At 45.2% G+C, this 16008-nt stretch overlaps 1 protein-coding gene across 2 annotated transcripts; it reads left to right on the forward strand.

Moving 5' to 3' along the window:
- The first annotated feature begins 7082 nt into the window (after window positions 1–7082).
- On the forward strand, window positions 7083–15782 carry FAHD2A (fumarylacetoacetate hydrolase domain containing 2A). Of its 2 annotated transcripts, XM_041757530.1 has the most exons (9): window positions 7083–7248; window positions 7939–8050; window positions 9878–10125; window positions 11251–11467; window positions 13826–13885; window positions 14079–14241; window positions 15175–15283; window positions 15389–15476; window positions 15592–15782. In XM_041757530.1, the coding sequence occupies exons 3-9, from the start codon at window positions 9884–9886 to the stop codon at window positions 15652–15654; spliced, it is 942 nt and encodes a 313-aa protein (XP_041613464.1). In that variant the 5' UTR covers window positions 7083–7248; window positions 7939–8050; window positions 9878–9883; the 3' UTR covers window positions 15655–15782. The 2 variants fall into 2 exon arrangements, with proteins under 2 accessions (XP_041613464.1, XP_041613463.1); XM_041757529.1 differs by lacking the exon at window positions 7939–8050.
- Window positions 15783–16008: the final 226 nt, after the last annotated feature.

A 16008-nucleotide genomic window follows, 5' to 3' on the forward strand; every position in this document is an offset into this window, starting at 1 on the left:
TTCCATACTAATTTTAGGATTCTTCTAGTTCTGTGAGAAGTTTTGCTTTTCTATTTGACTGTTATGTTTGGATAGGCTAACCATTTGTTCTTCTCTCCTTGCCAATTTTCCTTTATACACCAGTTATCAGAACTTAATTTTACATTTTAGGCAACAGAATATTCTAATCCAGAGCTGATGCTAAAGTTAAGGAACAATTAACATAGCCGGTGATGGATACCATGACTCTTGGGGAAAGAGTGAGACCTTCTTCACTCCTAAGAAGCATAACCCCATATTAGATAACAATCAGTTGTTTTCTTGATGTACAGAACCCAAATGTGTGTCAAGGGTGCATATGGAAGCAGGGTCGTCAAAGGGTTGGACTGTGTCAGTTACCTATTTATTGTTTGGCAGCTTGAGATTCACCTTTTTTTGCCTACTCTATAAAAATGGATGCAGGCTCTTTAAATATTTTCTCCTTGCCAGCTGACGCTGAAGCATTGTCTGCAGAGGGCACTGGAGAGACATTTTAGGAGGAAAGGATTTTGCTTTCTAGTTTCAGCATTCTCACTAGACAGACTCCTGCAGCATGGGCAACTTCTCCAGCACCAGGATCCTGTAGCATTCCCCACTTCCCCAGTGCCCGCTCCTGCAGTACCTGGTACCAGTAGCCCCCGTGGCCAGCAGCCTTCCTTGGCACCCCATCCCTCAAGTGGCTTTATAACAGAGTGCTTGCAGTAAAATGTGGCCAGTACCCTAGAGGGCTGATTTTAAGTGAGCTCCAGATTTCTAGTTGATTTCACCAGTCTAGCACTAAACATCTCTGCTGTCTCCAACAAGGTCTGGATCTCAGCCCTGGCGGGTTTCTTCCTTGGGTTTAGTCTTAAGGGTTTGACTTCTCTTTGTATCTGATACTTTTATATTCTTCAGAGTCTTACTGGGCAATCCCTCATGGCTCGATCCCGTTATAGTTAACACTTCCTTATATTAAACTTAAATCTGTTCAAATTATCATGGAATTTCTTTCCTGATTGGACTCAGACAGATACACTTGTCTTGAGGGGGCCAAAAAGAGGCTCTACCACCTTTTATTACCTAGCTGTTATTGTGTCCTCCCAAAACTCAAACACTGAAGTCCCAACCTCTAGTACCTCAGAACTGTATTTGGAGATAGGTCTTTTAATGAGGTAATTAAATTAAAATGAGGCTTTTAGGGTGGGCCCTAATCCAGTGTAACTAGTGTCCTCATAAGAAGAGGAAAGTTGGACACACAGACACAAGGGGTGCATGCATAGAGGGGCAACCATGTGAAAAGCCGGTAAGAAGGTAGTCATCTACAGGCCAAGGAGAGAGGCCTGAGAAGAATCCAACCTGCCAACATCTTAATCTCAGATCTCCAACCTCCAAAACTGTGAGAAAACAAATGTCTGTTCTTTAAGCCACCAATCTTATGGCAGCCCCCAGCAGATTAATACACTAGCCTCGCAGTCAGGCAGGGTCATCCACTACGCTCTATTTCGTAGAAATGAGTCACTAAGTTCAGCCCCACGGAAAAGGGGATGGAAATAGATACCCCTTATTTATGAAGGAGCATCAGAGAATTTGTGGACATATTTTAAAATCATCACAAAGGCATAGCAGGAAGGCAGCCGGATAGAATATAATAGTCATTTGGCTTTGGATGCTGGGAAGTCTAACAATTCAGATTTGGGGGAGGTACTGTTGCTAGGACATGAAGATGGGTTGGAAATGGAAGTGAGAGTGTGGGAAGCAAAAAGACTGAATTCTGGTTTGGGAACTGCCCAGCTGGACAGAGGGTCCTGACATTGCCGGAGAGACAAAGATCATGTCTGATGTGGAAAAGTCATAAACTCAGTCTTGGACATATTGTTTATGGTGCTTTGGAGACATCAAAATGGAGATGTACAATAGTCACTTGGATTCATGAGAGACTTCTTTCTTTGGTAATAATTAAACCATCATGCATGAAAAAGATTGCTTAGGAATACTACTGAGTGAGAAGAAGGTAAGGAGCATGCCTTGAGAGATGCCAACATCCACAGGTTGGACAGAGGAAGGGAAGTCTGAATGAGACTGAGATGGAGGAGGGAACTAAAGTGTGTTATAGCTGGAGACTTACCAGTTCAGATCATGTATGGCTGCAAGTAACAGGGATCCAAAATAACAGTGGCTTAAAAAAAGATTTTTTCTTTCACTTGTGTGAAAGACCAAAACCCCCATCTGTCACCCCTAGCAACCATTAATCTGTTCTCCATCTCTGTAATTTTGAGATGTTCTATAAATGGTATCATACAGAATGTGACCTTTTGAGATTGGCCTTTTTCACTCAGCATAATCCCCTTGAGATCTATGCAAGTTATTGTGGATATCCAAAGTTGTTTCCTTTTTATTGTTCACGGTATGGATGTACCCACATTTTGTTTAGCCAGTCACCTATTGTAAAACATTTTGGTTGTTTCCATAGTTTTAGCCATTACAAATAGAACTGCTATGAACAATCATGTATAGGTTTTCATTTCTCTGGGATAAATGCCCAGGATTACAGTTTCTGGGCCATATGGTAAATGCATGTTTAGTTTTTAAGAAACAGCCAAACTGTATTCTGGAGTGTCTATAGCATTTGACATTCCCATCAGCAAGATATAAGAGATCCAGTTATCTGCATCCTTTCTAGCATTTGCTATTGCCACTATTTTTTTTAATTGTTCTAATAATTGTTCAGTGAAGGCTCATTGTGGTCTTAATTTGCATCCCCCTGATCTCTATAGAGATGTTGAACATCTTTTCATGTGATCATATGCCATCTGTTTAGTTTCTTCAGTGAAACATCTCTTCATGTCTATCCATTTTGTAATTAGATTGTTTTTATAATCTCTGTTGATTTTTCAGGGTTTTTCTTTTTCTTTTTTTTAACTGAAGTGTAGTTGACTCTATTTTACATTAGTTTCGGGTATACAACCTAGTGATTAGACAAGTCTGTATGCTGTGGCAGTTTTTACGTATCCTAGATACGAGTTCTTTGTCAGATATACAGTTTGCAGATATTTTTCTTTGCCTGTAGTTTGTTCTTTCATCCTCTTAACATCCTTTTGCAGAGCAAAAGTTTTCAATTATGATGAAGTCTACTACTTGGTGTTTTTTTCCCCTGTATTATGCTTTTTGGGGTAATATCTAAGAACCTTTCACTAAGCCATATGTCTCAAAGATTTTCCCCTATATTTTCTTCTAAAAACTTGATAACTTTACATTTTAAATTTAACTCTGTGGTCCATGGGACCCCTGGGTGGCTCAGCGGTTGGGCGGCTGCCTTAGGCTCAGGTTGTGATCCCAGGACCTGGGATCGAGTCACACATCAGGGTCCTGTGAGGAGCCTGCTTCTCCCTCTGCCTGTGTCTCTGCCTCTCTCTCTCTCTGTGTATCTCTCATGAATAAATAAATGAATCTTTAAAAATAAATAAATCTGTGATCCATTTTAAGTTAAATTTTGTATAAGATATGAAATTTGAGTCAATGTTCATTTTTAAAGAGATGGATGTCCAGTTGTTCAGCACCATTTGTTGCAAAGACTATCTTTCCTCCATTGAATTGCTTTTGTATCTTTCTCAAAAACCAGATGAGCATATTTCTGTGGGTCCATTTATGGGTTCTTTTTTCTGTTCCATTGATCTGTCTGTTCCTCTGCTAATACCACATAATTTTGATTAGAGTAACTACATGATAAGTCTTGAAATCAGGCTGACTGATTATTCTCACTTTATTATTCTTTTGCAAAATTGTTTTTTTTACGTTTTGGGGTTTTTTTTTGAGGATTTTATTTATTTATTCATGAAAGAGAAAGAGAGAGAGAGAGAGGCAGAGACATAGGCTGAAGGAGAAGCAGGCTCCCTTCAAGGAGCCCGATGCAGGACTCAATCCCAGATCCCAGGATCACGCCCTGGGCCAAAGGCTGATGCTCAACGCTGAGCCACCCAGGCATCCCTGCAAAAGTGTTTATTCTAATTCCTTTGCCTTTCAATGCAAATTTTAGAATAGTCTTGCTAAGAATCTATGGGACATAGGTAGGAATGTATTAAACCTGTATATCAGTTTGTGGAGAATTAACATCTTCACTATGTTAAGCCTTCCAATCTATGAACATGGTATGTGTCTCATTATTTTGATCTTTTATTTCTTTAAGATTTTATTTATTTATTCATGAGACACACACACACACACACACACACACACACAGAGGCAGAGACACAGGGAGAGGGAGAAGCAAGCTCCATGCAGGGAGCCTAATGTGAGACTCGATCCAGGGACTCCAGGATCATGCCCTGGGCCAAAGGCAGGCGCTAAACCGGTGAGCCACCCAGGGATCCCTGATCTTTTATTTCTTTTATCAGTGCTTTATAGTTTTTAGCATACAGGTCCTACACATGTTTTGTTAGATTTGCACCTAAGTATTTATTTTTGAGCAAATAATACTATATTTTTTAATTTCAGGATGCACATTTTCATTGCTAGTATATAGAAGTACAGTTGATCTTGTACTCTGTGGCCTTCTTGAATTCACATATTATTCCCAGGAGGTTTTCCCTCCACTATGAATTTTCTATGAAGACAACCATTTCATTTGCAAATAGAGATAGTTTCTTTCTTATTTTCCAATCTTTATGCTTTTTTCCCCCTTTCATTGCCTTATTACACTAGCTAGAATTTCCAGTACTGTGATAATTCAGAGTGGTAGCAGGATGCCTAGGTGGCTCAGTCCATAGGTGTCTAACTCTTGATTTCAGCTCAGGTCATGATCTCAGGGTCTTGAGATGGAGTCCCAAGACAGGCTCTGCGCTCAGCAAGGAGTCTGCTTGAGTTTCTCTCTCTCCCTCTGCCCTTTCACTTACTTGTGCTAAACATACATACATACATACTTAAAAAAAAAAAGATTGGTAGGAATGAGAATTCTCTCTTTGTTCCCAATTTTAGGGGGAAATTCAATTTTTCACCATTACCTATGATGTTAACTGTAGGCTTTTTGTTAGATATTCCTTATTAGAATAAGGAATTCTCTGAGAGTATTTGTCATGAATGGGTGTTGAGTTCTGTCAAATTTTTCTACATTAATATGACTTTGTGATTTTTTTAGCTTATTAATATGGTGGATCTATTGAGTAATTTTTAAATATTGAACATGCCTTGCATTCCTGGAATAAACCCTATTTGATCATGGCAGAGAATTTTCTTTCTATATTGCTGAATTATATTTGCTAATATTTTGTTAGGGACTTTTGCATCTGCATTCATGGGAAATATTGGTTTGTAGTTTCCTTTTTCTTTTTTGGTACTGTCTTTGTTTTCTGATATTGGGTAATACTAGCTTCATAAAATGAATTGAGACATGTTCCTTCCTATTTTCTGAAATAGATTATGTAGAATTGGTGTGCATTCTTTAAACATTTGGTAGAATTCTCCAATGAAACAGTATGGGACTGGATGTTTCTTTTTTAGGAGTTTTAAGTTGCAAATTCAATTTGCTTAATAGATACGGTGCTATCCAAATTATCTCTTTCATTTTGGGTGAATTGTGATGGGCTGTATTTCAAGGAACTGATCCATTTCATTGAGGTTGTCAAATTTATGTATGTAGATTTGTTCATAGTATCCTCTTACTATCTTTTTGATGATGTCTTTCTTGTCCAGAAGCAGAAGTCCTCTCCTTGGCATTTGGAAGGTGTGGTCCCAAACCTTTGCCTAAGTTATGTATTCCCCTGTCGCCCTGTCTCCCTGATCCTTACATGATGGGTCTCCTGACTGGGGTTTATGCCAGGCTCTCTCTACCACAGTCTTCCTGATCAGATTTACCCTCATTTCTATCCATATGCAGACCTCTTCCTTCAAGCTAGACTAGAACCCTAAGTTCCTAGACCTGTGTCTCCAACTGCCTACCCTGCAGTGCTCCCTTGAATGTGTTACAGGCACATTAAATACAGCCCATCCAAAACTGAGTTCACCATCCTCTCCCCAGATCTGCTGCCCCTCTAGAACCCTAGTCTCCACGAATGGCAGTACCATTTACTGGCCAGAGACCTAGGAATTGGCCTTGGACCTCCTCCCCCTTTCACACCTACTTCTTGTCATCATCATTGAGGGCTGTCAGTTCTACACTGTAAACATCTCTGGATTCTTACCATCTTTGCTACACACCAAGCCACCCACCTGCACCATTGCTGTCACCTGCATCACTCTTATCCGGACACTTTGCCTTGGAAGAGTAGTCAGAGCAAAAGTTCTCAAATGCACATCTAACCATGGCACACCCCGTGAGGTCTCCTGTGTACTTAGATAAGGCTCAGACTCCCTTTCTTGGGACAAGTAAAGCCCTGGATGATCTGGCCCATGGTTAAGTCTTAGGCATCTTGCCCTGATCCCTTCGTAAGTCTCCCTATGCCAGTGGCCCACAACCCTACTGGATTGTAACTGCCTGTTTAATTAAACAGCATGTGCACTAGAATGCCTGTTCTTTGATTCTGGAGGTTATGCTTCCCACTCTCCTGCCCTAGGCCCAACACAGTGTATGTGAAGATAAGGCTGCTTGGAAATGGGAGTAAAGGTTGCACTTGGGGTCAAAATCGCTGGTTCCACTACTCACACTCCTCGTGCCACCTTGAGCAAAGCACTTCCGCCTCGGGTTTCCCATATGTAGAATGGGTGCAATCATTCTTCCTCTTTTCAGTGATATAATCAGAAAACAAATATTCGTCGCTGTGAACCAGGACGCCGTAATTTGGTCTCCTCCACCACCTTTTCCCAACAATCTAAATGGTGCCCGGCCCGAAGCAGGACCCAACGCAGGTGGCCGCAGATTTTCAGGAAGCACTCGCTGTCAGATCGCTGCAGGTGCAGGGAGCCTCAAGCGTCCGGGAATTTTGCCTCAGGCAAAGGTTGGCCCCACAGGCACCAGCTCCGCCCAGACGCCTGAGGAAACCCCAGAGAGACCAGCTGCCCTCTGGCGCGAGGCCCGCCCCCTCCCTGACTCGGCTTCCGGGCAGGATGAGGCGCCCTGCTATTGGCTGTTGCTCTCTGACGTCACCAGGGAGCGCCCGCCTGTGCGAAAGTGTCGGAGCCACCGCCGCGCGCGCTGCGCTCGCAGATCCCTGGGCGGAGTCGCGGTGCAGGTGTGCAGGCGCCTGCTGACCTTTGCCCCCAACCCCGTGAGCCCAAACCCGACAGCTCAGGGCGCTTGGCAAGACCGGCCGCCGCGGCCAGGTAGGTTGGGGGTGTGGGCCAGGCCGGGTCTCAGCCTCCCTCCAGGTCTGCCGCTGAGGTGGGCACGGGCTCCGGATCCTGGGCCGCTGCAGATTACAGGGACCGGGTGGGCCCTCGTGAGGTCCCGCTGAGCGCCGGGGACTGAGCTGGGGGACTGGTGCAGGGGGCCGAGCAAACGTGGTGGAACGTGCCGCCCCTTGTCTCTCAGACTGCGAGGCTTGTTTCTGCCTGGAATCTCCGCCTCTTTGCCTAAGGACGCTTTTCTAAGAGTTGAATTGAGCTCGTGCTCTGTTGCACGGTGGTAATTACCGCAAAAGCACCAGAGCCACTTTCTAATTCGTACTTTGGCAGATGATTTCTTTAAGCTTCATTCCTGCTTCTGTAAAATGGGACGTTGTACCAGAGGGGATTGCTATCGGGCAGAATGAGAACCTGACCGTACCTGTCATGTAGGAAGGGCATAGTCCGTGGGGCCTGGGGTAATCTCGGAGAGCAGGTGACCAGCCTTATCCCTGAAGCAGCAGCCAGCCTGTGACCACGTTTTCCCGGGCTGACAGCAGACAAGGTGTCCATGGGCCTCTAGATGTGTTGGAGGTCCAACCCCCACCACCTCTTGAATACTTTAGCCCAAGCCAAGAATTTCAGTGTCACCTGCACTTGGATTCAAGTCCCGGCTCTTTTCTCTCCTAGGGAATTTGGACAAATCCCTTCATCTTTCTAAGCCTGTTTTTTTTTCATCTGAAGTGGGGCTAACAGTACCTACCTTCCACAATTGTCAAGAGAATCTAATCAGGCATCGTAGGTAAAGCACTTAAAATAAGACCTGGCATTCATTGAGAGCAGTAACTATTTCATCAGTGTGTGGAGCGTCTGCATGCATTTTGGTTTTAACAGATTTTTTTGACAGCATGGTTGTATAAGACAGGAGGGTGGAAATTTCAAAGCTCCTGGTTTTCTGGTTGAACTCCTTGGCCACTGCAGTGGTCAGATCAGTGACCTGGGTCTAATGAGTCTTTAACTGAACATGGCAAGTTGAACCATCAGGTGAGGACCAGGAATCTGGGACTACCTCCACGTGCCTGAGCATAAAGGGTTACTTTTTAAAGCAAGACCATGCAGGGCAGGGACTGTTTGGAATGAAGGACAAACTTAGAAACAAGAGGGATGCTTGGGTGGCTCAGTGGTTGAGTATCTGCCTTTGGCTCCTGGGATCAAGTCCTGTATCGGGCTCCCTGCAGGGAGCCTGCTTCTCCCTCTGCCTATGTCTCTGCCTCTCTGTGTGTCTCTCATGAATAAATAAATAAAATCTTAAAAAAAACAAGAGAATGGGGTTTGTCTTTGAGTAAAGCCTATAACTCAAAACAGGACCTGAGCCCTGTTGATACCTTCTAAGTGATTTGAGAAGGGAAGACACAGCCATGTTGACAATCACCAAGCTTTCCTAAGTAGTGAAAAGTCAACGCAGACTTCTCACACTTGCTCATTCAGCAGAGTGTAGTATAAGGCCTTCTGTGTGCCGGGTACAGTGCTGGGCACTGTGGACTCAGCAGTGAAAGAGACAGATGTAGTCCCAGAACCCAGAGAGGAGACAGCCCAGTGATGCCTATCAGGCTTATAGGTCCTGCTCTTTGTCTACAGCCTCGTCCCTCAGGTAGCCTGAACTTCAGCAGGAGAAACTAAATAATTACTGTCTGGAGAGGTTTGTGCGGGCTGCTTCTAGAAGGCTACGGTAGGATAGCCTGGTAGGGGTTTGGACTTGGTAATGTGAGCAGTAGAAAGCATTTTCAGTAGAGGGGTAATAGGATCAAACTGGCATTTTTATGCCAGTGGGGGTGCCTGGGTGGCTCAGTTGGTTAAGCGTCTGCCTTTGGCTCAGGTCATGATCTCAAGGTCCTGGGATCAGCCCTGCATCGGGGTCCCTGCTCAGCAGGGATTGTACTTCTTCTCTCCCTCTGCTCCTCCCCCTGCCCACGCACACATGCATTCTCTCTCTCTCTCAAATAAAATCTCAAATAGATAAATAATAGATAAATGCATGCATGCATGCCTATGAAAGCTGTGAAGCCAGTTTCAACAGTGGTCACTTGTCCATGCAGGGCCCTACTCTTAGCTAATTTCTAGTCCTGCGTATTTTAGCTCAGCACAACACAACTTCCTCGGAGAAACTAGACAAAGGCAGGATACTTTATCTTCACAGCAGCAGTCCCAGTTGTTGGGTCTTACTTACGACATCAGTTGTTCACATCAGTCTCTCCTGAGAGCAGGATGGCAGAGCCGAGGGTGTCTGATCTCTAGTTTGCCTAGTGTCTTGGTGGTGCCAGGTACAGTGTAAGCCTTCAGAAAGCACTGGTTGAAGGAATGCTGGAATCCCTGCCATCTAGATTAATGCCTGGCATGAAGTAGTCCTCTAGAAATGTTTCATTCCACACATTGATTGAGCGAAAAAATCACATTATAAAGTGTAACAGGGTGAAACAACTAATAAATGTGGACCACTTCCAGGAGTGTGCTGTGTCAGGCAGGGATGGCTGATGAGGCCAAAGGGCTTGGGCTGCAGCTCAGAGAACTATGGATCCTGCTGGTGGCTTCAGTGTCCTCTGTCCCCTAGGACCCACGTTTTTCTTCATAGGTTCTGATGCTGGTCTCCTGTAGAAAGTTGCTCACAACTCTGCTGCAGGCGCAGAAGTGGCCCTTTCAACCCTCCAGAAATATGAGACTGGTACAGTTCCAAGCACCCCACCTGTTGGGACCTCACCTGGGCTTGGAGTCAGGGAATGGCGGGGGAGTCATCAATCTCAACACCTTTGACCCCACACTGCCCAAGACGATGATGGAGTTCCTGGAGCAGGGAGAGGCTACTCTCTCAGTGGCAAGAAGGTAAATCAGCAGGCAGCATAGCCCTACAATGGCTGCCGTGCTACCCCTCCCCCTTCCCACCCCTATTCCTGCCCTGGGAAATAACCACTCTTTTGCAAGTGAGGAGGGTAACCCTACCTTTCCTTTCTCACCTATTCTTTTAGTGAAGAGCCTTAGAAATCTTGTATGACATCCTCAGGCCCAGGGATGGTGATTAACTATCTCAAGGCCACACATTCAGTGATGGAGCCAGAACTCTCTCCTTTGTCACACTGCCTTCCCTAGGGGATTAAGTTCCTGTCTACCTGAGGAGTCTGGGACCTGGGCTCCCAGGAGGCATCTTGGGAAGCTTGAGGGAGTCTTTGAACGCTTGGCTCCTTAGAGGAGAGAGGACTGCAAAGAGATGTTCTTAAAGGTGGTTCTTGGGTTTGGGCTAGATTAGGTAGGGACTTCCCTCAAGCCAGGAGCTGTATGGAATCTGATAAACAGTAAATTAAGAACCACTTTAGTTATTATTTTTACATATTAAACTGGTAAAAATACAAATGTTTTGACAGCGCAGTGTTGGTAACAAGTATGTTTCCTATATTGTCATGGTCACGAAAGATTGGAAACTACTTCCATGTCCCTCATCAGGTAATTGGGTGTATCTGTACTGTGCAGGTATACACAGTCATATCAAAAAAGGGGAAAGCTGTATACTGTTCTGCAGATATCTCCCAAAAATATATATTTTTAAAAGATGTATTTAGCGTACTGTCATTTGTGTAAAAAAAGCACAGGAGGAGAAGAGTATATATATAGAGCAAACATGAAGAGCTCCATAGGACATAGTAGCTGTGTCCAAGGATGGAGAAGGGTAACTAGGAGAAGGGGTGGAAGAGAGGGCTTTCCAATCACCTTACATGACATGTATTACCTAATGGGAGAAAGGAAATCAACACTGTGCTGATAACAGTGATCTGATATCAAAGGATAATAGCTGGGTTTGATTTGCATACTGATTGTGATGGTTGATAGATCTAGAAGATATATTTATTTGAAAAAGCAAAACTTGCAGCTACAGTAGTACCTACCACCTCAGCATGCCCAAGCGTTGCCGGCCTGTTCCTAATCAGTCCTTCTCTTCTGCTCTGGTCTCTGCAGAGCTTTGGCTGCCCAGTTGCCAGTCCTACCACGGTCAGAGGTGACCTTCCTGGCCCCAGTCACACGGCCAGACAAGGTGGTATGTGTGGGAATGAATTATGTAGACCACTGCAAAGAGCAGAATGTTCCTGTGCCAAAGGAGCCTATCATCTTCAGCAAGTTTGCCAGCTCCATCGTGGGGCCCTATGATGAGGTCATCCTCCCACCAGAGAGCCAGGTCAGTGCCTCCTAATAGGCCCCCTGAGTCAAGGGCCCAGCATAGGGGGCTTAGCACTCAGCATCCAGCCTAAAGGAGCTACCTGTTGCTTAGTAGTGCATTCAGCAGAAACTACAGGGGATTATTCAGTGTAAGGCTGGTCTCAGGTAAAAAGAGAGAGAGGTCAACATATTGCAAAAATATACCTTATTTTTTTTTCAAAAATTCCGCATGCATCTTCTAAGAATAAGTACAATGTCCTATGTGACATGTCCTAATAACCACTACCACCACTAAGAAAATTAACATGAATAATACCTAATATGTAGTCTAATTGGGAATATTCCCAGTGTCCACAAAGATGACTTTTTTGCTTGTTGAACCAGGATCTTTCAAGGCCACGCAGTGTACTTGGTTATGTCTCTTTAGTGCTTTTAGTCTGGAACAGGGATCACAGACTTTTTCAAAGGGTCAATCAGTAAATAATAGACTGTGAATGCCACAGAGTGTCTGTTGCAACAACTCATCTTTGCCCCTGTCATGTGAAAGCAGCTGTGGTTGATACATAAATGAGTGAACATGGCTGTGTTCCAGAAAAACTATTTGTAAAAGGACCCAGCTAGCTGGATCTGGCCCATGGGCCATAGTTTACTAACTTCTGATATCAAACAATCCCCCTGCCCTTTTCTTTCATGCCACTGACTTGGAAGAATCCTGGCAGGTTGTTTTTAGCATATCCACACTCTGTTTCCTCATGATTAGATTTAGGTTAGACATTTTTGTCAAGAATTCTACATAGGTGTTAGTTCACTTGGGCTGCTGTAACAAAATACCACAGACTAGGGGCTTTTATTTTTTATTTACTTATTTTTTTTGTTTTTGACTAGGGGCTTTTAAACCACAGAAATTTATTTCTGGAGGCTGGGAATACAGGATCAGGTGCCGATACATTTGGTGCTTGTTGAGAGCTGACTTCCTGGTTCATAGGTGACTGTGTTTTTGCGGTTTTCTCACATGGAAGCTCTCTGGGATCTCTTTTATAAGGACATTTAACCCTATTCATTAGGGCTTTGCCTTCATCACCTAGTCACTTCCCAAAGGCTCTGCCTCCTAGTATCATCACATTGGGCGTTGGGCTTCAAGATTTTGGGGGTAGGGGTATATGCAGTCTGAAGCACCAGATGTGCACTGCACCCCATTGGGAGGCTTATGTCAGATGGTCCTAAAGTTTGGTCACTTGGCTTATTTGACATTCACTAGATCTCTTCATGGGAAAGGTGCATTTCACTGTGATAATTAATAAACAGCCTACAGGGTGGGAAGCTGAGACCCTGTGACTACCTTTTGCCCCACAGCATTTCATCCAGGAGCCTCACCTGAATCTATTATTGTATTGGGGGTTAGAAAAAGGCTTTTTTCTTTTTTTTAAATCATGCTGCCTTCTACTATTAGCTGGCATTCTGTGAAGGAAAGCTTCCTCCCTTCTTTCTTTACTCCTTTCCCCTTAGTAGCACTGTGTATTCCTGATTTTCATTTTTATCCAATATGTTGTAGTCCATCATTTATATTCCTTTTTATACTTAAATGGTCTCAATTTGGCCAGTGGTTGGCTTCAAGTTGGTCCCAGGCCTGTCACTTTTTGGGTACTTCCTTGCTTTCTGGCCAAGATATTCCAGGCTCATCTTGTACCATCTTGGACCTGGGATTAGCCATTTCTGCCAAGGAACCTAGTTCTGTACAGCAGGGAGCAATGCTAGAGACCAGGTGTCAGGTGTGCTCAGAGCAATTCTGCTTGTTACCATTAGAAAGAGCAGGCAGTTTCAAAGGCTAAGTTGTATCTATCTTATAGTTGCATTTTGCTGATTATGGGAAAGGCTAAGCATGGTTTCCTTTTTCTGTGGCTGTGCCCATTTAAGTGAGTTAATACCTGAAAGCACTTAGGATGCTATTGGCACACAGTAAGGTTAGCTATTACTTGGTATTCATTCTTTTTTGAAAGCATCAAGTGACTTGTAAATTCAGTGCCCAGACTCGTGTTGTCTTTTTTCAATTTATAATCTCTACATTCAATATGGGGTTCAAACTCACAACCCCAAGATCAGGAGTCACATGCTGTACCAACTGAGCCAGCCAGGTGTCCCTCATGTTGCCTTCCATCTGTAGTCACAGTGGGGAGCTGTGCTGCCTGCCACTGCCCACGTTTTTGGGTCTACAAGCCACACTTCCCCCTCTCGTTCCTACATCTGGCTCATGGTAATGACAACTGTGGGCCCACAGCCAACCACACTGTTGAGAGACCTAGGCCCTGAAGCACAGTGTGCAGCCCCTCAGCATGAGCCCCCCACAGAGCCAGGCAGTTCACTGCTCCTTTCTCTATAGGAGGTGGACTGGGAGGTGGAGCTGGCTGTGGTCATTGGAAAGAAAGGCAAGCGTATCAAGGTAAGGTAGAAGAGGCACCAGCTGTCTCTGGCATTGGGAAACGGTCAGCACCTACCTGCTCCCTGACTGCCTTGTTCCTTACCTGTCTTTGGCTAGTTCTGGCAACTAACATGGGATGAAGGCTTTATTATGGGGATTGATATCACCATGATGCTCTAACTTCCAATCTGGCCAAATCCCCTGTCTCCTAAAGGCCACAGATGCCATGGCACATGTGGCCGGCTTCACTGTGGCTCACGATGTAAGTGCTCGTGACTGGCAAATGAGACGCAACGGAAAGCAGTGGCTGCTGGGAAAAACCTTTGACACCTTCTGCCCCCTGGGCCCTGCCTTGGTGACCAAGGACAGTATAGCAGGTAGGTCTTGGATAGCCCACATGGGGACTCTTCCTGCTCTTGCGTGGATATGTCGGAGTAAACGAAAAGCCACACTCAGGAAATTGGAGGTGGCATTGCACAGGCCTCCTTCCATGTTCCTCACCCTAGAGGTGGTATAACTTCCTCTAGCTGCCACTATCCATGAGCATCTTTAAGTTGGAAAGAAGCAGAAGTTGGCTGTTGAGCATTGGAAAATGGCTGTCAAAAGCCTGTGCCTTTTCCCCAATAAGGGAGAGGTGAGAGCACAACAGGACCCCCACAGCAAGTGTTACCAGGGTAGCGCCAGTTCTAGTGGTGCTACCACTAGAAGCAAGGGCACAGTGAGTCCGGAGGAAGGCCCATGATTAAGAGGGCAGAGCACAGCCATTTGTGTGGGGGCACGTCCATACAGTCCAGCTTTACACCACCCCATGCAGACAACATCAGTAAAGTGAACTTGTGTTTGGCTGCTCTGAGGGGTGGGGGGTAAGCGTATAAAGCGAAAAAGATGAAAGTGCTCATTAGTCTGGACACTGGTAGAAGTAAGCAGTCCTTTGCTCCCCTGCCATCAGGTGCAGGAGGCGTCAGTGCCCCTGCCTGGGTGGTTACCCTGCTGCAGTTGACAGCCTCTGCTGGGGATAGAGGAGAGTCTGGGCCATCCCCTTCTTAACCCACCCAGCTGACCACTGGCAGATGCTCTGCTAGATGATGGATGCATGAGGACCTGAGAAGGCCAATGTCCATACAGAAAGTTCCAGAGTATGGAGTGCTGACTGGGCATAAAGTGCCAGGAACACATGCAGGGAGACAAAGCAGACAGACCTTTCACCTGGCCAGTCACAAAGCCACCCTGTTGCATTTGCTTTCTGAGTAAAGGGAGGGGTTTGAGGGAAAACAAGGAAAACCTCAAGGTGGTGCTTTTACACTTTTCAGATCCACACAACTTAAAGATCTGCTGCCGAGTGAATGGGGAGGTGGTCCAGAGCAGCAATACCAACCAGATGGTATTTAAGACGGAAGAGCTGATAGCTTGGGTCTCCCAGTAAGTGGGATGGAGCTCTATTCCACACACCCACCTGAGGCTGAGCCTCCCAGCTCTGGCTCTGGCCACCTCAGTCCTTGGTCTCACCTGCCTCTTTTGCCCCAGGTTCGTCACTCTTTACCCAGGGGATGTCATCCTGACTGGGACCCCCCCAGGTGTTGGTGTATTCAGGAAACCTCCAGTTTTTCTCAAGGTAGGTTGATTAAAGGCTGGAAGGGAACAAAGACCCAGAATTCCAGGCAGGCTTGAGAAATCCACGCCTGTGTGAGGCCAAAGGACTAACATACTCCTGGCCTGCTCTGTTCCAGAAGGGCGATGAAGTTCAGTGTGAAATTGAAGAACTAGGCATCATCATCAACAAGGTTGTGTGATGACTCTCCCAGAGGCCCTGGACTTAACAGGTGGGACATCCATTCCCACACAGTGTCAGCTGCCTCTTCCAGGCAGAGGGAGAGGAAGCTGGCTTTCCTTGTCAATAAAATTCTCAGCCAAAGCAGCAGCTTGGCTTCTGCTATAGTTTGTCATCTTTTAGGGTTTCAGGGAATAAGACTGGGCACTCTCACAGGGTGGGAAAGGAGAGAGTAGATAACCCAAAAAAGACACTCCTGGGCTTGGGAATAAGACTTGTCCGGTCCCTTTGTTTAACACACCAAAGGATGGAAAATACAAGAGACAGCAAGGGACAATGAAGCACAAAAGATTTTATAGTTCAGGTAAGGGTATGC

The sequence above is a fragment of the Vulpes lagopus genome, chromosome 5 (genome assembly GCF_018345385.1).
Source record: "Vulpes lagopus strain Blue_001 chromosome 5, ASM1834538v1, whole genome shotgun sequence".
Lineage (NCBI taxonomy): Eukaryota > Metazoa > Chordata > Mammalia > Carnivora > Canidae > Vulpes > Vulpes lagopus.